At 40.5% G+C, this 23,041-nt stretch overlaps 1 protein-coding gene across 1 annotated transcript in view; it reads left to right on the top strand.

Moving 5' to 3' along the window:
* The window catches only part of dmc1 (DNA meiotic recombinase 1), a 53,184-nt gene that overhangs the window by 28,898 nt on the left and 1,245 nt on the right, over nt 1-23,041 (top strand). Inside the window, exons 9-12 of the mRNA XM_063061511.1 lie at nt 933-1,006; nt 8,642-8,756; nt 12,948-13,008; nt 20,305-20,421. Of these exons, the coding sequence (XP_062917581.1) occupies nt 933-1,006; nt 8,642-8,756; nt 12,948-13,008; nt 20,305-20,421 (367 nt within the window). The remainder of the gene's footprint in view (nt 1-932; nt 1,007-8,641; nt 8,757-12,947; nt 13,009-20,304; nt 20,422-23,041) is intronic.

Below are 23,041 nucleotides of genomic sequence, written 5' to 3'. Positions count from 1 at the left end.
CAAGAGAGGTGGATAGAGGGGAATCTTGGAGACTGGAAGTTCATGCATACAAAGCAGAGGTTGTTAGATTTCTGGATATTAAGGGCATCAGGGGATATGGTGACAGTGCTAAAAAATGGTGTTGAGGTAGAAAATCAAGCATGATCTTGATGGAGTGAATGGCCTATGCCCATTTCTGTTTCTTATGTTCTTACTTTCTGTAGTGGTTCCGTGGCTTTGCAAAGCCTGATGGATTTTACTGCAGCCTGACAGCATGCACAAATGAAATTGATGCAATAACTGCACCTGACTGAGTATGCTCAAACTGGATCTCAGCTGAATGATACCTGTGTGCAGATTGTTGATGTGACTACAAAATGCCACAAATAAGTTGAGAGTAGTGAAGGATTCTTGGAGAAAAGAATCCATGAAGCTTTAAAAGCTGTGCCATCTGTCTCATGGCATATGCACATCATGTTGTTTGTTGGTCACCTAAGGGTCTCAGTCAACCTGCTGAGGAAGGACACGTTGTTTTTACCCTCCAACTAATCGCAGGAGTTGAATATTTTGGTGAAAAGCCAAACTAGTGTCAGCTAAAGCACTGATATCAGCCTGGATAATTAATAACAATTAGATCCTTAAGATTCCTAACACAATTTTATGCTTCAGTATTCTGGAAGGTGAATATTAGAGCAATTAATATCAGTATTCGGCTATCGCATAGATAAATACACAAAATTAGAGAATGTTTCTCAAATTTATATCCAGTCCCTTTTTAACATTATAAAATACATTTTTTCTTGCCTTCATCAGACATTAGTCTTCAAGTGTCACTTTGAATTCAAACAGAAATGACTATATTATCTCAATAAGAGTTGTTTAATGAAATGTGAATCTATTTGTTTTTGAATTTGAAAATTGTTGTGTTCATTCACATACTGTCTCATTGACAGGTGAACACCAGATGGAATTACTGGATTACGTAGCAGCCAAATTCCATGAAGAGGGTGGAATTTTCAAACTCTTGGTATCCATTAACTAATAATTTTCAAATTGTCCAAAACTGCATTGTACATGAACGATAGTAGGTATTAGTCTTCTGAATTTGGGAAGTATAATTGGAGCTAGGCATTCAATCTATTTTTCACCTGGAATCATTGGCCCATTGTTTATTGAGGGCTGTGTCCATTATTTAGTTATATGTTGAAGAGTGGGCACAACATTGTTCTGTGGAACAGGTGCATTTACTAGAGAATGGGGCTTTTATGTGGTTGTACTTTGGAAAGTGGATCCATTAACTGATTGTATTTTGGAGAGGAACTTGATTCTTCCTCTTCCATAAATTCCCTTTTTTGTAAAAGCCTTTAGAGATGTGGAGCCATGAGCTTCATCTTCAGTTGTAGTCACTGACTTCTGCAGCTCACTCAGAGTGAATGTTGGCATCACAGTAGCCTCCCTTACAACAGGAATTCTGCAGATGCTGGAAATTCAAGCAACATACATCAAAGTTGCTGGACGATCGAGGGGTAAATAAGAGGAGGTATCCGCGAGTTGTCGCTGTGCCTCGGCAAGGTAGAGGTCAGTACGCCAGACTACAACAGCACCCCCCTTATCAGCGGGTTTAATAAAAATGTTAGGATTAGTGCGGAGGGAGTGGAGAGCAGAGCGTTCCGAAGGAGTGAGGTTGGAATGGGGACAAGGTGCGGTGAAGTCGAGACGGTTGATGTCTCGTCGTTCACCAGCAACTTTGATGTATGTAGCCTCCCTTACAAGTGTCTTTTTATCTGGTGACTAAATTTAGAGGGGCAGCTTGACCTCGGCAGTGTGACTGTGGTTTCATATTTTTCCCACTTTTTCCACGTGGACTGCACTGAGCGCCAAAGTATATTCAATGCCTTTGAGATGGTCTTGTACCTTCCTCATTATGTCTTCATTATGGTTTGATCTATTGAAAATCTACCATACTGTCAGACCTTACAGAGAGTGAGGGGGTATTTAGTCTTACGAATTAATTGAAAACAGGTGATCCTCCAATTTTCTACATCAACAAATTGGGTAAGTTGGTAAGGTAATACAGTATATATTGTTTCTGAGGAAAGTTAGTATAGTGATTACAAAGGGAATGAATACTTTTTCAGCCTCATAACTTTGGTTTTTAAGTTTAGTAAATTGTTGACAGGTTTTGAAATTTTTCTTTTGATTTGCCATGGTACACAATGTTTTGTAGATTGGCTGAAAAATCCTACTTCAATATATTTTAAATTTGGAAAATGAGACAGTAAAATGTGTAAACGGTTGTGAGGGCTGAATACTTTCTCAATGCACTAAGTGAAAGGGAAATTACAGGAAAATTAGGAAGGACAGGAATAATCTCACTTGCAAAGACAGGGATTGATCACAGACAGCATGAATTTGTTGATGGGAGATCCTTTCTGACGAATTTAATTGAGTTTTTTGAAGAGATAACTAAATATATTGATTAGGACAGTGTGCTTCATATAGTTCATGTAGACTTTGATAAAGCTTTTACCAAGGTCCCAAATGGAATGCTGGCCCATGGGAATCAGGGCATGATACATTACTTCCAAAATAGGTTTGTAATAGGAGGCAGGGTGATAGCAGAGGATTACTATTGTGATTTGAACCCTGTGACCAGTGATGTACAGTACCACAGAGTGTAGGTGCTGGAACCCTTGCTATTTGTTATGTACAGTACATTAATGACTTGAATATGAACATAGATATAATTAGTAAGTGTACTGTTGCACCAAGAATTGGTGGTGTTGATGGTGAGGTGGGTAGTCTTTAGTAAGCTGATAAGATTGGACAGGACAATGGCAGAGTGAACTTAATTTCGGTAAGTGTGAAATTGTGCTTTAGGAGGTCATAAAAAGTTAGGAAGTATACCATGAATGGCACGATCAAAGTTCAAAGTAAATTTATTATCAAAGTGCATATATGTCAGCATATACAACCCTGAGATTAGCTTTCTTGCGGGCAAACTCAATAAATCCGTAATAGAGAAATGAGGGGATATTGAGGAACGAAGGGGTCTTGGAATACATATCCAAAGATCCCTGAAGTTGGTAGCACAGGTATATGAGGGGTGATGAAGCAGGCACGCTGGATGCTTGCCATTATTAGCTGGGGCAGAGACAAGGCATGAAGGGAGAATTTGATACAACTGTTAAAACAAAGGTTAGACCACAAGTGGAATAACGTCGGCATCTGTGAATATACTTTCTGTTTATGTTTTGTAACTCCAGAAACTATTGGGAAAAAAATAATACAGGAGCTGGGGTACTTTTCTACTTAGTTCCTCCTACCCCACTTTTTTGGTGAAGCGCTCACATGCAATATGACGTGGTGGTGTAATGAATATAAGCAGAATTAGACCATTTGACCCATTGAATGACATATGCCATTCACGTATATATAACCTATAATGAATTATGTAAACAAAGAATGTTTAATCAAACAATATATTTACAATGTTACTCAAATCTACTGAAATATTAAATACACTACACTCCTTCCTGCCTAGCTATAAACTGAAATTCAAATATGTAATGTATTGCTCTCTCTAGTCATTTTATAACATCAGGACCAATATGTTTTGGCCCAATTATCTGAAGTTTCATGCAAATAGTTAAAAAGGTATAAAAAGGGCAAACTACCATTTAACTGAGTAACAATTCATTTAAAATAAATACAGAACAAAATGGAACACTACCAATAGTACTACAATACTCTAAAACTGTGTGTTAGTTCATAATGGATACGCACAGAGGAATTCATTGAGTGTACGCTGGCATAGTACTTGCTTGGTAAAATATGCATTCTTAGCTCCTTAAAGATTAAGGTCACACATTTCCCAAAAAGCAACAATTTCTTCTTATCAGTTCTTGACATATTTGAATAACATAACACAGTTATGTGATCCATTGCTTTCTTTGAACCTGATAGTGTTGCGTGTTTGTAACAAAAGAAACCATTTGGCCTGGCATGATAAAAAAGGCCTGTTTTATTGGCATTGTAGATATCATCTATACATAATTTTGAAGCAAGTCAGGGAGTCTTATAGATCTCCATGTTTCTGTACTTACAGCATCAGCACTACCCTTCTCACCATGTGCTTTCTTGAATTTAATGTGGTGCCTGCATTTACGTCGAGCCAATCAACCATCTGTGGCTTTAAAATCTTTGTGACCACCTTCTTACCTAGCTTGTTTTTTTTTTAACTTTGGTCCACTGACACATACACTTTGTATGGTTAAAATGAAAAACCATTAATTGAGGGCCACCTCATCATCTGGATCCTTACTTTCATGCTTTTGTTTTGTGATGTAATGCTCATCCTTCTCACAGTTCCTCTTGTTGATGTATCGAATATGTAATTGTAGATTTTGGCACTCCAGTTATCTCTACAGCTAACAATGAGTGGAGTTTGTTGGATAACTTTTATTTTGGTCCTAAAGGGTAATTTTTTTGGCTAGTGTCAAATCATTTCATGGAAAGGGTCTCAAAATTAAAAAAAAACAAAATTATCAAAAATGACTGCTTTTTCAATCAGTGACCATCAGCCCAAATTGATAACATAACACAAGCACAACTGACACAACTGTTTGCTGTAAGACCAGTGCAGTGTCTAAAGGCCACAGAAGTGCACGTGACTGACTGTCTCCTGTCCCAATTAAGTGGCATAGTGTCCAAAATCCATAAAGGAATCCTGGCTCTTTTCTTGATTTGGTTTTGTTCTTTAAGAGTTGTCCCAAATAGACAGCTGCTCCAATTAACCAATAGCCTAATTCATCTGAATCGTGTGTGTGTGTGTGTGTGTGTGTGTGTGTGTGTAGTATTTAGCATTTAGAGATACAATGTGAAACAGGCCCTTCCGCCCCCATCGAGCCACGCTATCCAGCAACCAGCCAATATAACCCCAGCCTAATCACAGGGCATTTATAATGACTAGTTAACCTACTAGCCAGCTGGTGTAGTCGCAGCCGCAACAGGCTTCAAGGCGAGTGGTCACGGGTTCGAATCCAGCCAGCTCCTTGCACGGTTTCCATTTATGCTGGGTTGAGCGTTGAGCTAGCAACTCGACCTCGTAAAAAAAATAACAACAACAACAACAATTAACGTACTAACTGGCATGTCTTTGGACTGTGAGAGGAAACCAGAGCACCTGGAGGAAACCCATACACATGCTGGGAGAAATGTACAAACTTGCATACCGATGCTGCTGGAAATGAAATGTGAAGGTGGAGATTATGTAATACAGTATAGCAAATATTAATTTCAACAGCCACCAGTCTTCAGACCTGAATATGGATTGTAGATTGAATTTAAAATGCAGCTCAGAGCAATGGTCTTCCTGGAGCTACAGAACTGTTGTTAACAGATCAGGAAACACTCCATTCACCTGAGATGTTTGCATATGCATGAATGCAATTCAGAGACAGAGGTGATTAACACTCATTTTGAGTCTGGTGATGTGACGATTTAGCTGTTTGAAATTATGTGCAACTCAAAGGATGCATGATGAATGCATGGTAACTACAGAAATTGTCCTGTTGTTACCTTTGTTCTTTAACAAACAAAATGTCATGTAATATTGGTTCAGGAAGTCTCTTCTTCCAAGCGACTGCAGTATCATGCCTGATTGTTTTGTTGAATAAATACTTCAATATCCATCAGCTTCAGTGTCTCTCAGGTGACTTTGATCAAAGTCACAAAATGTACTCTGAACTCTGACTCCATGAGCTGTGATAGCAGGGCGCTAACCGCTACATTATCTTGGCACCCCCCCCCCCCCATAGTCCTTAACCAATTTCTTCTTCATTCTGCTTTCAAAATAATACTGGTAAGTACATTAACCCAGATACTAATCACAACCAATTCAACCTGATGGCAGGAACATTGATTTCTTGAACTTCCGGTAAATGCCCCACTCCACCATTCCCTGTTCCCATTTCCCTCTTTCACCTTATCTCCATACCTGCCCATCACTTCCCTCTGGTGCTCCTCCCCCTTCCCTTTTTTCCATGGTCATCTGTCATCTGCTATCAGATTCCCCCTCCTCCAGCCCTTTATCTCTCCCACCAATCAACATTTCAGCTCTTTACTTAACCTCTCCCTATTCCATCTATCATCTACCACCTTGTACTTCTTCCTCTCCTCCCCCACCCCACACCTTACTTCTCTGCCTTTCTTTCCAGTATTGTTGATGAGTCTCGGCCCAAAATGACAACTGTTTACTCTTTTCCACAGATCCTGCCTGAGCTGCTGAGTTCCTTCAGCAATGTGTGTGTGTGTGTGTGTGTGTGTGTGTGTGTGTGTTACTTTGAACTTCCAGCATCTGCAGATTTTCTCATGTTGGTGACACTAATGACAACTTCTATGCCTTGGTTTGTTAAGAAAATCCTTTGGAAATACGAGACATCATTTAAACACTGAGGTGAGCTTACAGCAACACACGGCCAGTGAACTCTGCCGAGGATTATCAATGTGAACATAACTAAGCAGCTTTCTAGCTGACATGATAGTTCCAACCTCTATCCCTTATCATTCAGCACGGTCACAAATGATCAGTATAGGCTTCACTCTGCTGCATCTTTTTGAGAGTTTAAACAGGTGATAGCACTGTGAGATAATGCTGCAGCTCTATATATGTGTGTGTGTGTGTGTGTATGTATAAAATATGTGTCTGTATGGAGCAACGCTGTTTCATTTGGCAGTATTCATGTATGACTGAATGACAATTAAACTTGAACTTTGGAAGTGGAAGACATGCCAATCTGAGCTAGTGGGTCTATCTTCCTGCTCTGTATTTTGCTACTCCTACATTCTTGTATCAATGTTCTTCCTCTCCTACTGCTCCCTGCACAATTATAACATTCATATCTACCCTGTTATATTCTGTTCACAAAGATCAACACAATCTGATTTAATACTGCCCCATCAATCTACTCACAGTTATCAACATGGTAATAGAGAATACTCTTGTTAGGTGGTTTAAGCAGCACTTAGCCACGAGCATTCCAGACTTCATTACCTCCTTGACCTTGACATGGAGGTGAACACCAGAAGCAAGAGCACTGAGAAAATGCTGGTTTGTAGGAATGAAGGGAAAACTATTCATCTGGCTGGAATCGTATTTAGCACAAAGATAGTTACCGGTAGTCAATCAACTCTGCCTCAGACAGTGCATTCGGAGTGCTCAATAATTTTCAGCTGCTTTATCAGTCATGATTCTTCTATTATAAGATCAGAAATTGAGGTGATTGCACTCTCCTACTCACTCATTGACCAAATAACTTTGATTACGGCTTATTCCCCCATGGTCACTCTTGATTTACCCCATCAGAGCCATCCCCTCACCTCTGCAGCTTACCTAATTTCTTTTGGCTCCTTCCCCATTCTGACAAAGAGTCTTTAACCTGAACCATTCGCTTTGTTTCTCTTCCTACAAATATGGCTGACCTGCTGAGTATTTTCAGTATTTTCTGTGATTCTAGACTTCCAGGCAGGGGAAAATCAACACATCTTTGAAGCCTCTCTCTCCTATCCAGTTTTTAAATTCTTGCAGTGTTTATCTCCTGCGCTGTACTAAGCTCTCTTAAAGAACGGCACAGTAATGGAGCAGACAGTACAGCTGCTGCACAGCTCCAGTGACCCAGGTGTGATACTGATCTCACTACTAACTGTGGCATTTGCACATTATGCCTGTGACGACGTGGGTTCTCACGGGCCTCTCTATACCTCTCACATCCTAAAGATGTGTTCGTAGGTTAATTGGTTACTTTCAATCATACCAAGTGTAGGTAGGTGGTTAGAGTTGGCATTTGAGAAAGAGTAGGCCACAGAGTAAGAGAGACTGATGGAACTGCTCAGAGTTCACAGAGCCTTGATGGGCTGAATAGCATCCTTTTACCTTGAGGAAAATATGAAGTTGTGAACCTGTCCTTTCCTGCTTCTGCAACATTTGTATCTGCAGCCTCTTTCCTAAACACACAAGACTTAATGAGGGTTTTCTCCTCCTACCTATGTCAGCCTTCTACCATCATAAATGCAGTTTCTCCTTCCTCTCGTAATGCTGACTGCTGCTTCTCTCCCAATCATAGATATGTTACTTCACAAAATACTGTAGCAGCCTTCCTCTTTTATTCGGATCTTTCCAGATCTTTCTCCTCCAGTGACAGGGTTATCTCCCATATCTCTCATGCCACCTGTTCCTTCACTTCAATCATGGGATTATCCTACAAGCCATGACCACATCCATGAAATAGCCCCGAGAAACTACAGCTTCCTGTCACTGGAGCCTCAGCTGGCTGATGGCAGAAAACAAAGCCGAAAATCCTAAATAACTCCTGTTGTTAAGTTGATTTGTGTCACTATGTTCTCAGCCTCATAGGTCCTTCAGCTGCATCCACCTGTATATACTGGGGCAAGTGTGTTGTTTGTCATGTTCAGTTAGCCACAGACAAAAATAAACTGAATAATAATCTGTACTACATTCCAGCCATTTTACCAACTGCTAATCCGCAAATATTTCAAAATCGGGCTTGGAGTGAATTGTTTCCTTACTTAGCTGTACTGGAGTTTAATGACTTTGATATAGTGTTTTTAAAGGAATTTTCCTGACAGTACATTTGTTGCTCAGATCATAGATTCAATCATGGCACTTTTTCGAGTTGATTTCAGTGGCCGTGGTGAGCTTGCAGAGCGCCAGCAGAAGCTGGCTCAGATGCTTTCCCGCCTGCAGAAAATCTCTGAGGGTAAGCATTAACAGATAACGTGTACTTCAAAGCACATTATTTTAAAGCTGTACAGTAATGAAGAGTGAGGGATCACCATGGGCAATGCATGCCGTATTATTTTGGAAGTTAATCTTTGAAATACAATATCCTTGGTAGGAGACTGTATCCTCACGGTTAACTTTTTAAAAAAGATGCCTTGGATTTTGAGCAGAGATTCTGTTTTTGCTTCTTATGCCATTTCTCCTAGTCTGTTCTGTCATGCATATGTTTTGGGCAGCAAAAGCCATATGGCTGTCACTTAAGCTTTGAATTAGTATCATTTTCTTCAGGATTAACTAAAATTGAAAGTGGAAACCAATGTTGCATGTGATTTAATATTATATCGGCCAAAGCTGGCAACCCCTGACCTCAAATGTACTAGAATGTGGTGTTGATAGCAATCTTTCTGTCTCATTCCACTGCATGGATGGAAAATTCTTTCAATCAGAAACATTCCTACATTGTCTACTTAAACAGAAGACTCTTGATGATACTTCTTACCCAGCTGAAAGCACACTTGATCCCCATGTCCTCCAGTATGTTTTGTAAAATATATGTGACCTAATTAAGGCTCCTTTTCTCAAGGGGCTTCACTATTCCCATTACAGCAAAATTCAACTTGAAGCCAGGCATGTTCTAATTTATAGCACTATTCCAATCAGGAAAGCTGCTGGATATACTGTATGTGCAGACCAAGTGGCTTGGGAGTATTACGCTTGATGTTTTGGAAATATATTTTCACATGTTTTATCATAAACATTGGGCAAGAAAGTTTTGAAATTGATTTTAGACCTATCAGAAAACCTGGTTGATGTCTCAGATTAAACCAGACTACGACCCTGGCTGATGTGTGACTGTGAACTGAGTTCTTGATCCTTATCCTGTCCATCAGAAAGACAGCCTATTTCCACTGTTTTGATCCCTGCCTTAACCATTGTTGTGGTATCACCGTTCCCTGCTTCTGGGACTCCAAGCATTGCTACTTCACTGTACTCCAGACTCACCTCTCATAGAGTCATAGAGCTGAGGCCCTTCTGGCCTCTCCGACCTTTGTGCCCATCTACCTAATCCCATTGGTTGCAGTAGATCCTCATCCTTCATTGCTTTATCTATTTAAGCACCTGCCCTAAATATATGTTGAATAAAGTGATTATGTCTGATACCACCATCTCCTCCTGTGGCAATGAATTCCAAATATCAAGTGTTTAAAAAAACTCAGCAATTCCCCTTTTAAAAAGTCCGACCCCTCACCTGAACATTGAGGCTTTGGAGAGGGTGCAGAGACGTTTACAAGGATGCTGCCTCATGTGCCTCAGAGATTGGACAAACTTGGATTGTTTTCTTTGCAATGTCGGAGGCTGAGGGGATATCTGATAGAAGTTTTTTTAATATAATTTTTATTGAGTTTTCAAAGTGAATACATGAAAAGATAGTGTCAACCCTCCCCCCTCCCCTTAACCCTTCCCCCCGATATATACTCCTACCTAAAAAGAAAAGAAAGAAAGAAAAAAGAAAAAAGAAAAAAAAAGAGAACCGCCTGGATATTGGAAGGTTTCCACATGCTCCATGGGATTCAAAATAAATTTAGTATATTTATATATTACTTTGCCCAAGGGACCAAGATCTTTATCATCGGAGCAACTAAATATGCCATCCAACATACATCCATCCTATCTTTTGTAAATAAGGGCGCCAAATATTCAAAAATGTTTCATATTTATCTCTTAAATTATAAGTAATTTTTTCAAGTGAATAGAACTAGCCATTTCATTGTTCCAATGATTCATACTTAAATACGAATCAGATTTCCAAATAACTGCTATAGCCTTCTTAGCTACTGCCAGTGCAATTTTTATGAATTCTTTCTGATACTTATTCAATTTAAGTTTCGGTTATTTATAAACTTCTGATAGAAGTTTATAAGATAATGAGAAATATAGATAGGGTGGACAGTGAGTATCTGTTTCCCAGGGTTGAAATATCTAAAACAAGAAGGTGAGAAGGTGTAGGTTCAAAGGGGGTGTGAGGGGTAAGTTTTTTACTCAGAGTGGTGGATGCTTGGAATGCATTACCTGGTATGGTGGTAGAGGCAAATACATTGGAGGTTTTTAAGAGATGTTTAGATAGGCACATGGATGTGAGGAAGATGGAGGGTAATGGACGTTGGGTAGGTAGGAGGGATTAGTTTGGTGGGGGGGGGGTGTTAAATGACTTTCTGACTGGTTTGGCACAACATTGTGGGCCAAAGGGCCTGTTTCTGTGCTGTACTCTTCTATGTTTATAGCTAAACCTTTTAAAATATCTCTATTATTGTGAATTGGGTGGCAAGGTGGAGATATGTCTCTACCGAATAAGACCATAAGACAAAGGAGCAGAAGTAGGCCATTCGGCCCATCGAGTCTGCTCCGCCATTTTATCATGAGCTGATCCATTTTCGCCTATTTAGTCCCACTCCCCCGCCTTCTCACCATAACCTTTGATGCCCTGGCTACAATAAGGTGTAAGACACTCCTTCCCTCTGCTAACCATCAGGTGACCCCTGTGCGAAGTGTAGCTCCTGCTTAGACCCCAATCAGGGTCACATAAAGCTGTGGGAGCAGGTGGTGGATGGCCGTATGAGCAGATGGTGCATATCACAAGTCCTGGTTATACGACCACCCATCTTCTAAAGACATTGTCCAGAAGAAGGCAATGGCAAACCACTTTTACAAAAAAATTTACCAAGAACAATCATGGTCATGAAAAGACTATGATTGCCCATGTCATATGGCATGATACATAATGAACAAACTATTGTGAAAAGATTCTTACTATCTGCCTATGCCACTTATAATTTTATGTACCACTCGGGTCTCCACTCAGCCTCCTCCATTGTAAGGAAAACAACCCTGCGTATTCACACTCTCCCCGTAGCTAATCCAATCCAGGCCACTTCCTGGTGAATTTCCTTTACACTCTCTCCAGCACACCCACATCTTTCCTATAATATGGTGGCTAATTTTGCCAAGAGCCTTTCCATGAAAGAGTCATATTGCTGTGATTCTTCAGAAATTATTGCAACATGTGTGGCTTTCATGAAAGTTCCTTGCACTTAAAAAGAAGTGAAGCAGAAATACATAGTCATAGTCATACTTTACTGATCCCGGGGGAAATTGGTTTTCGTTACAGTTGCACCATAAATAATAAATAGTAATAGAACCATAAATAGTTAAATAGTAATGTGTAAATTATGCCAGTAAATTATGAAATAAGTCCAGGACCAGCCTATTGGCTCAGGGTGTCTGACCCTCCAAGGGAGGAGTTGTAAAGTTTGATGGCCACAGGCAGGAATGACTTCCTATGACGCTCTGTGCTGCATCTTGGTGAAATACTTAGGAGGAGTTGCCCATGTAAATACTTGGATGCCTGCAGGACACAGCAGGAAGTTTCAACTACCTCCTCAGAATCATAGGGACCAATTCATTGGCTGCTCTATTCGCCAACATGTTATGTCACAGAAGTAACACCTGAAAGACTTTATCTATGGGGTGAAATTGAATAGGCTGGACTTGTTTTCCCCGGAATGAAGAGGTGACCTAATAGGAGTATATAAGATCACAAGAAGCATGAATAGGGTAGGTGGTTATCTTTTTCCTATCGTAAGGATTTCATAAACAGGTTTAAGGTGAGGGAAAGAAGAGTTAAAAGAGACTTGATGAGTAAGTTTAATAACACGGAGAACAGCTAATATCTGGAAAATACTGGCAGAGGAAGTGAAGAAATCAGATGCAATTACTATATTTAGGAGGTATTTAGACAGTTAAATAGACAAGGCATAAAAAGATGTAGTTTTAATGTAGTCAAATGGTATTAGTATAGATGGACAAAGGGGCTGGCATGGACATGGTGGGCTGAATGGCTCATATTTGTACTGTATGATTCTATGATTATATTAAGAGAGCTGTGTAAATAATCTGTTGGAAAACAATTAACTTGTGAAGAAAACTTTATGACTGTTAAATGTGGTGTAATTCCAGATGGGTTTAATTCCATCTGGAATCTTGCTGATTTACCTTATTACAAGTGAGACTGTGTTAGGTTTTGAGTATTTATTCACGGCAGATTTCTTCTTCTGTAAAGTTTCTTTCACAATTGGTTATGTTGAACTACTTTCTTCATTTTTTCCTTCAGAATACAATGTGGCCATATTCGTTTCCAATCAGATGACTGCAGATCCAGGAGCAACCATGAGGTATACATTTGGTTTATTTTTAATCAGATTTATATGTGATCGTGTACCGGTGGGATTGGAAACACATAGGAGAATATCAGCTAATCTTCCTGATGCTGACGGGTTGGAGAGATCAGGGTTAGACTGATGTTGGGCCTGGGGGAGCTCTAGGGTTTTCTGGTGATTACAAAATTAGGGCCATGAAAACAGTTAAACACAAACGTGAGCATTTTGAATCCAGCAGGCTGGTATGGTGTTATTCATCACATTTACCACTACTTAGATATGACTAATTGTATTCCATTCAGTAAAGACAAAATGTGCTGGGTAGAACAAAGACATTGAAGCCATAGACTTATACAGCACTTTGACCTGGCCCATCGATGCCATCTGAGAAAATCTCATTTGCCTGCGTTTGGTCCATGTTCCTTTAAGCTTTTCCTATCAACAAGGTTCTGCACAGTGAGTATAGGGAGTTAGGAAAGAGACTGAAAAGCGGCACCTCAAAGGTAGTAATCTCGGGATTATTCCTGCCAGTCAAGGTAGGAATAGAAAAACAGAATAGATGAATGTGTGGCTGAGGAACTGGTGCAGGAGGCAAGATTTCAAGTTCTTGAGCCATTGTAATCTCTTCTGGGGCCTGGGTGACCTGTACAGAGGAATAGGTTGCACTTTGACTGGAGGGCAACCAATATCCTGATCAGGAAGTTCACTAGCGTGACTTGGAGGGTTTAAACTAGCCTGGCAGGCAGATGGGAACCAGAGACCAGGTCAGAAACTGGTGCGATTGAGCAGAAGGTAGAATGGGTTGAAATCTGTGGATATTAATTCTAGAATTATTAAGGTAAGGGTGATGAACTTAGAGCATGGATCAGTACATGGAACTATGATGTGACCATGACAGAGACTTGGTTGAGAGAGAGAGTGAGGAATAGATGCTTAATGTACCAGGGATTCAGTGTTTTAGAAAAGGTTGGGGGAGGGGGTTAAGATGGGGTGGGGAGGGGAGGGTGGTGGTAGGGGAGGTTGCACTATTAATCAGTGACAATATCATATCTGCACTCAGAGGGGACATAATGGAGGACTCATCCAATGTATATGGGTGGAAATTTTAAAAATAACAAAATGATATGAGCACTCTGATGGGATTATACTACTGACCACCTCCCTCCCACAGACACTGAGACATTGAGGAACAGAAATGCAGGCAGATTAGGTTAAAGTGTAGAAACAAACTGGGACCTCCTTAGTGCATGTGGTTTAGAGGGAGGGAGCTGTGTTAGGTGCATCCAGGAAAGTTTTCCTAAAACAAATATGTAGATAGTCCAACAGGAGGAGGGGCTGAACGGGACCTAGTGTTGGGTAATGAGCCTGGCCAGGTAACCGATCTTTCAGTGGGAGAGCAGTTAGGAAACAGTGACCACAACTCCTTAAGTTTTAAGATAGCTTAATATATAAGGATAAATATGGACCTTGTGACAGAGTATTAAATTGAAACAAAGCAAATTTTGAAACTATTGTTCAGGAAACAGGGAAAGTTAATAGTCTACAGCTGTTTTTGGGCAAGTCCACATCCGATATGTGGAGGGTGTTTAAAGATCAACTACGCAGACCATGGGACAAATTTGTACCAGTAAAAGGGAAAAACAAGAATAGCAACATAAGGGAACCTTGGATGACGAAAGAGGCAGTGCATTTAAACAAAAAGAGAAAGGAAGCATATATAAATTTTAGGAAGTCAAACAGACCCTTGAGGGTTATAAAAAAAAGCCAGAAAAGAACTCAGGAAGGGAATTAGGAAGTCAGGAGTGGCCTCGAAAAATCCCTGACAAGTATGATTAAAAAGAATCCCAAGGAATTCTATACATACTTCAAGAACAAGGTCGGACCACTCATCGATAAAGGAGGGACACATGCTTAGAGACAGAGGATATGGAAACAATCATAAATAAGTACTTTGCATTAGAATTTACCAAGGAAAAGGATGTGGAAGATAGGGAGATCAATGTGGAGCATGCTAATATGCTAAGGCATTTCAAAATGAAGGAGGTAGTGCTCAAGAGTTAACCACATTAAGATAATTTTTGATCTTGTTGGGGCCTTGACCAATTTCTTCCTGCCCTCTCTAACTAGAGGTGAGGTCCTGGAAGACTGGTGAGTAGCTGATGTTGTTCCATTATTCAGGAAGGGAAATGAGGATAATCCTGGAGACTGTAGACCAATGTGTTGAACATCAGTGGTAATGAAGTTACTGGAGAAATCTGTAGGAATGGAATTTATGAGCATTTGGAAAATAATAGCCTTATTAGGGACTGTGCTGAGTACATCATATCATATTAACTTGATTGAGTTTTTGAGAAGGTGACGCAGGTGATTGATGAGGCAAAGACGTTCTCTACATGGACTTTAGTAAGGTGTTTGGCAAGATCCCTCATGGGAGGGTCATCAAGAAGGTTAAGATCCATGGGATCCACAGCAAATTGGCCATTGCTGTTTGTACTACTGTATATATAATATGACCTGGATGAAAATGTAGATGGGTGAGTTTGTAAGTTTGCAGACGGATATGAAAATGTGTGCTTTGTGGATAGTGTAGAAGACCGCCAAAGCATATAGTAGGATATTAATCAGTCACAGGTATGGGTGGAGAAATGGCAAATGGAGTTTAACCAGGCCAAATCTGAACTGTTGCACTTTGAGAGATTAAATGTAAAGTGACAGTGCACTGCTTTTTGAATACTGATGAGAATTTAACTAATGTACATGATACAGGTACACACACCCAAAGTTGTATCAACAAAACCACATGTGGTCAGGTCAGCAGTTCTTGTTGGATAGCAATGGGTCCCAATTTATATCAGTGAGGACAAACATGTATTTGGTATAGGAATCAATATTGGAATTTGGGATTTTTGATGAGTTAAACTTTAAAGAGAGCAAAGGATGAGGCATAATCCAAAGGAATCAAGCTTAGAAGGTCTTAATGATGGAGGGGACAGAAGTGCAGTTCAGGATAACATAGCATCGTTTCTTAAAATCACTCATGATTTGCTGCAGCTGAATTGGGACCATAAAAAACTGCATGTGTGCAACTTAAATTATCTATAAATATTCTCTGTAGCACTCCTTAAGCTTTACTACTACCACTACGTCGACTCAGGCCTAGGGGGCCAATGTCGGGCACAATGACGGACTCTCCACTTCTCCCTCTCCCTCAGTGTGTTCAGTTCATACACATTAGCCGCGCCGCTGTCTTCTAGGAGCGTGTTGACCATAGTCTTGGGAGGGCGCCCAGGGTTCATCCTCCCATGGTTGGGCTCCCATATGATGACTAGGCTGGCAGGTAGCTCGGGGTGGCGTAGACAGTGCCCCGCTAGTTGCAGTCTTCTCGCCTCGATTTTAGTGGTGAGCATCGGTAGGTTGTTATAGAGCTCGACGTTCGTCATGTGCTGTTGCCAACTCGCGTCAAGAGCCATCTGGAGCATTTGTGTATAGCAACCATCTAGAGACTTTCGCATCGTCCTGGTGAGTGTCTGCATCTCGCATCCGTACGTGAGAATGGACTCTATGACTGGTATGAAAATCCTCTTTTTAAGCCCTCTGGTCAGGTTCGACTTCCAGATTTCCTTCAAGTCGTTCATAGCCCTCCATGCCAGCGCCTTCCGTATCTTTATGTCCTTCTCCGAACTCATCGTTCTCAAGCTTTGTTGCATCAATATCCCTGGAATTGGGCTGTTCACAAACACAGGAAATTTATTAGGTTGATTTTTAAGGTGACCTGAATATGAAGCACTCCTTTTGTTTGTCCTTCTATGGAAAAAGAGCAAAAGGGGGATGGTAGAACATAACTGGATGTACTCTCGTTCTATACTGGAATTTCCCTTCCTCCTGAGCATACTTCTGTTCCTGACCTGACACTGTGCAGCGTATGTTGTGCTTCCTGTATAAATAACTACTGTATCTGTTCAACTTTTATAGCTTACATAGTTACATAGAGTGACATAGTTAATTCAGAAACAAAGGTTCTGAACTTAAAGAGGGGTAACTTTGAAGGTATGAGACGTGAATTAGCTAAGATAGACTGGCAAATGACACTTAAAGGATTGACGGTGGATATGCAATGGCAAGCATTTAAAGGTTGCATGGATGAACTACAACAATTGTTCATCCCAGTTTGGCAAAAGAATAAATCAAGGAAGGTAGTGCACCCGTGGCTGACAAGGGAAATTAGGGATAGTATCAATTCCAAAGAAGAAGCATACAAATTAGCCAGAGAAAGTGGCTCACCTGAGGACTGGGAGAAATTCAGAGTTCAGCAGAGGAGGACAAAGGGCTTAATTAGGAGGGGGGAAAAAGATTATGAGAGAAAACTGGCAGGGAACATAAAAACGGACTGTAAAAGCTTTTATAGATATGTAAAAAGGAAAAGACTGGTAAAGACAAATGTAGGTCCCCAGCAGACAGAAACAGGTGAATTGATTATGGGGAGCAAGGACATGGCAGACGAATTGAATAATTACTTTGGTTCTGTCTTCACTAAGGAGAACATAAATAATCTTCCAGAAATAGTAGGGGACAGAGGGTCCAGTGAGATGGAGGAACTGAGCGAAATATATGTTAGTAGGGAAGTGATGTTAGGTAGATTGAAGGGATTGAAGGCAGATAAATCCCCAGGGCCAGATGGTCTGCATCCTAGAGTGCTTAAGGAAGTAGCCCAAGAAATAGTGGATGCATTAGTGATAATTTTTCAAAACTCGTTAGATTCTGGACTAGTTCCTGAGGATTGGAGGGTGGCTAATGTAACTCCACTTTTTAAAAAAGGAGGGAGAGAGAAACCGGGGAATTATAGACCGGTTAGCCTAACGTCGGTGGTGGTGAAACTGCTGGAGTCAGTTATCAAAGATGTGATAACAGCACATTTGGAAAGCGGTGAAATGATCAGACAAAGTCAGCATGGATTTGTGAAAGGAAAATCATGTCTGACGAATCTCATAGAATTTTTTGAGGATGTAACTAGTAGAGTGGATAGGGGAGAACCAGTGGATGTGGTATATTTGGATTTTCAAAAGGCTTTTGACAAGGTCCCACACAGGAGATTAGTGTGCAAACTTAAAGCACACGGTATTGGGGGTAAGGTATTGGTATGGGTGGAGAATTGGTTAGCAGACAGGAAGCAAAGAGTGGGAATAAACGGGACCTTTTCAGAATGGCAGGCGGTGACTAGTGGGGTACCGCAAGGCTCAGTGCTGGGACCCCAGTTGTTTACAATATATATTAATGACTTGGATGAGGGAATTAAATGCAGCATCTCCAAGTTTGCGGATGACACGAAGCTGGATGTTAACTGTGAGGCGGATGCTAAGAGGATGCAGGGTGACTTGGATAGGTTGGGTGAGTGGGCAAATTCATGGCAGATGCAATTTAATGTGGATAAATGTGAAGTTATCCACTTTGGTGGCAAAAATAGGAAAACAGATTATTATCTGAATGGTGGCCGATTAGGAAAAGGGGAGGTGCAACGAGACCTGGCTGTCATTATACACCAGTCATTGAAAGTGGGCCTGCAGGTACAGCAGGCAGAGAAAAAGGCGAATGGTATGCTGGCATTTATAGCGAGAGGATTCGAGTACAGGAGCAGGGAGGTACTACTGCAGTTGTACAAGGCCTTGGTGAGACCACACCTGGAGTATTGTGTGCAGTTTTGGTCCCCTAATCTGAGGAAAGACATCCTTGCCATAGAGGGAGTACAAAGAAGGTTCACCAGATTGATTCCTGGGATGGCAGGACTTTCATATGAAGAAAGACTGGATGAACTGGACTTGTACTCGTTGGAATTTAGAAGATTGAGGGGGGAACTGATTGAAACGTATAAGATCCTAAAGGGATTGGACAGGCTAGATGCAGGAAGATTGTTCCCGATGTTGGGGAAGTCCAAAACGAGGGGCCACAGTTTGAGGATAGAGGGGAAGCCTTTTAGGACCGAGATTAGGAAAAACTTCTTCACACAGAGAGTGGTGAATCTGTGGAATTCTCTGCCACAGGAAACAGTTGAGGCCAGTTCATTGGCTATATTTAAGAGGGAGTTAGATATGGCCCTTGTGGCTACGGGGGTCAGGGGGTATGGAGGGAAGGCTGGGGCGGGGTTCTGAGTTGGATGATCAGCCATGATCATAATAAATGGCAGTGCAGGCTCGAAGGGCCAAATGGCCTACTCCTGCACCTATTTTCTATGTTTCTATAACTATTTTATACTTCATCCTGGAAACCACCCTAAGAGACAACAAGAATAATTAACAATAGCTACAGTGAACTTAACAAAGCCCCTTTAAACTTGGTTGTCGCTATTTCAATATAAATCTTTAATTTAGACATAGTAGTATGAGGGAATTTTAGTGGATTGTTTATTTCAAGAAAAACGAGTATTACATGCTACATAAGTAATCATTTATGGAGGGATTTAATGTGGTGGATTTTCTATTAGTGAGCGCTGAACTTACACTCCATGAATGGAAAAGTGTTGACTTGCAATCAGCTGTTTTCTTCCAGGCACTTGTAGGAATACTTCAATTTATTACAACAGATACAGAATAACTACTTGTATATGAATCACAAACAAGAAAATCTGAAGATGCTGGAAATCAAAGTAACAAATACAAAATGCTGGAGGAGCTCAACAGGCCAGGCAGCCTCTACGGAAAAGAGTAAATAGTTGACGTTTTGGGCCGAGACCCAGGATCTCGCCTGAAACGTCAACTGTTTACTCTTTTCTATAGATGCTGCCTGGCCTGCTGAGTTCCTCCAGCATTGTGTGTGTATTACTTGTAAGTATGTGATATGGAAGGATATTTTTTTATGTAGAGCACGGGGTTTGTGCTGACTATTAAGCACCCATTTATGTTAAACTAATACTATTTTGATTCTCTCCTCATTCCCATTAACTTACCTCTCTTTTATGCCCATCAATCCCAACCCCATTCGATTCTCCCAACACCCACCCCTAGTCGCCAGTTAACTTAAGCATATTTTTGGAATGTGAGATGAAACCGTAACACTTAGCGGAGAATGAAAGTCAGAGGAAAACGTGAAAATTCCATACGTATAGCATCTGAGATCAGGATCAAACCCAGGTTGCCAGAGTTGTGAGGCTGCAATACTAACTGCTGTGTTACTGTGCCACCCAAAAAGCGGTGGAGAAAATAAAAATAGCTCATAATCACCAGCTCATATTTTGTTTTAGATTCATAGCTTAAGCAATACAGCAATACTTTATGGTTATTTCTAATGGATTATGTTCCTCAAATTTTTTTTTGTTTCAAGCTTCCAAGCAGATCCAAAGAAACCAATTGGTGGTCACATTCTGGCTCACGCATCTACAACGAGGATTAGTCTACGGAAAGGACGGGGTGAACTACGTATTGCGAAAATCTATGATAGGTAATGTTCCCAACAACACTTGGTGCATTAATAGTACAAATGCTTAATCTAAAAAATGCAAACCATGTTTCACTAGTGTAGGTATCATAACTCACAGCAAATTTGATCATCACTAATGATAACCATGAAACTACCAGTTGCCATAAAAATTCCACTAGTTCACAAATTTAAAAGTGAATGTAATTTGCTGTCCTTGCCCTGCCCATATACAGGATAACTCTGGACTCACTCTTAACTGCCTCCTCTGTTGAAGGACAATCGAGATTGTCCTTTCTAGTCATGTCTATTTTCCATGAATGAAAAAAAAACTTTAGCTTAGGAATGTGCTAAATCTGCCTAGTCAAGTGGAAACCCAAGGAAGCTATCTTTATTTAGGATCTACATTTACAGCAAGCAGCTGCTCCCATTTCCTGTCTTGCTGAAATCAGCCTTCCCTCAATTCAGGGTTTTAATTTCTGATCCATCCTTATCCCTTTCCATATCTTGAAACATACAAGGTTTTGGTCAATGTCTCCCGTTGTCACTTCAATTACTTGTCTGGCTACATTCCCTAAGATTAGATCCAGTACTGCCTCTTTTGAATAGGACTACTTACGTAAAAACTCAAAAAAAAAATCTATTGGACACAGTTTAAAATTATCCTCTCAAAGCCTTTCAGTGGATGTCCCAGTTAAATATCTTACACCACATAGTGATGTGTCTACAAGTCTATACTTTTATCTTCCACTCTCTGTGACAAGGCCTGTATCACACTAAATGGCCTCATTTGATGAGTCTTTAGCATAACAAGTGTTCTTTTATTTAAAAAGGACAATGAGCTTTATGTCAGTGGTAGGACAACTAAAGAAGTAAACTTAGCTTAATGTACTCTTGAAAATGCAGGAACTGACCAGGAATATGCAGGTGAAATACATGTCACTAATTGGATGTCTTTTTTTGAGGAGGTTCAAAGAATGATGAAGGCAGGACGGTAGATGTTGTGTATAATATGGATTTCAATAAAGAACATGACAAGGTCCCACGTGGTAGGCTGGTCCAGAAGTATGGGGTATGGGATTCAAGGCAAGCTTGTTATTTGGATCCAAAATTTGCTTGGTGATAGGAGGGTACTGGTAGAGGGATGGAGGGATGTAGTTAGCGTAACACTAATGCAGCACAAGCAACCCGGGTTCCATTTTAAACGCTGTCTGTAAGGAGTTTGTATGTTTTCCCTGGGAACACGTGGGTTTCCTCCAGGTGCTCCGGTTTTCTCCCACATTCCAAAGACGTAGAGGTTAATAGGTTAATTGGTTATTTGGGTGTATTTGGGCAGCGCAGGCTCATTGGGCTGGAAGGTCCCGTTACTGTGATGCATCTCTAAATTAAAAAGAATAATTAAATAAAACGAATACTGAGTTTGCAGCTAACGCAAAAAGTAATGGTCAGATGGAATGCTGGGAGGAGCATTTGCTGTTGGAATTTAATTGTCACGAATACACGATCATGTATTTGGGAATCTAATGTACAGAAAATGGTAGGTCACAGGAATGTTGATAAACAAAAACCTGGAGAGGGGGTGTGATCAAGTTCATAGTTCTCAGAAAGAGGTGACAAAGATTAATAGGATAAAGTAAAAGGCTTATAACATGATTGCCTTTATATTTCACAGAACAGGATATAAGTTTTGGACATTTATTTTGCAACTTTACAAAACACTGGTTAGGCCACACTTGGTATATTGTGTGAACTTCTGGTTGTGATGCTACAGAAGGGATGTGATTTCACGGAAGAGAGTGCTGAGAAGATTTCACCAGGATGTTGCTTGAGTTGGAATATTTCAGCTATAGGAAGAATTGGAAAGGCACCTGGAGCAAAGAAGGCTGATGGGTGACCTGACTGAAGAATATAAGATTTATGAAAGGTATAGATGGGAGACAGTAAAAAAAATCTTTCTCTCATGGTAAAGGCAGCATAAACAGAAGAATGTTGGTTTAAGCTGAGAGAAGTGAATTTTAAAGGAGACCTGAGGGATAACACGGAGAAGTCTGTAGTACAAAAAGAAATAATGAAACAGATTCAGGTACTATATTTAAAAGGCCTTCAGATGGAAACTTGGCATACAAGGATATGGTCCTAATTCAGGTAAATGGCATTAGTGTATGTTGACAGATAGGTCAGCATAGACCTGGTGGTCCTGTCAGCAAAAGTGATGGATGCCAGTTTGATTGCAACACTTAAGAGAAATTTGGATAAGTACATTGATGGGAGGGGTATGGAGGGCTATGAGCCAGGTGCGACTCGATGGAACTGGTCAGAATAATAGTTTGGCATGGACCAAGTGGGCTAAAGGGCTGTCTCTGTGCTACAGTACTTTATGACTGATTCTGTATCTTCTACTGACTGGTAGAAGGCTTGTAATATACCCCCAGCAAACTGGTCACCCCCTTTTTGTACCCACCTTGCCTCATTTGATTTGATTAGCCTTTCAAGGTATCCTCCTTTAGTACTTTAATCAATATTTCAATGCCGTCACCTCTTACATCATCTCAAGTTATGTCTGAAGGTTCTCCACACTGGATTGTTGAGTTTCCATTACTGTCCTCTCAATTATGTATCAGTGTTTACAAAGTATCATGTTCCC

The sequence above is a fragment of the Mobula hypostoma genome, chromosome 11 (genome assembly GCF_963921235.1).
Source record: "Mobula hypostoma chromosome 11, sMobHyp1.1, whole genome shotgun sequence".
Lineage (NCBI taxonomy): Eukaryota > Metazoa > Chordata > Chondrichthyes > Myliobatiformes > Myliobatidae > Mobula > Mobula hypostoma.
Note: the sequence above shows the minus strand (reverse complement) of the source record. Positions and strands in the feature narration are given on the sequence as shown.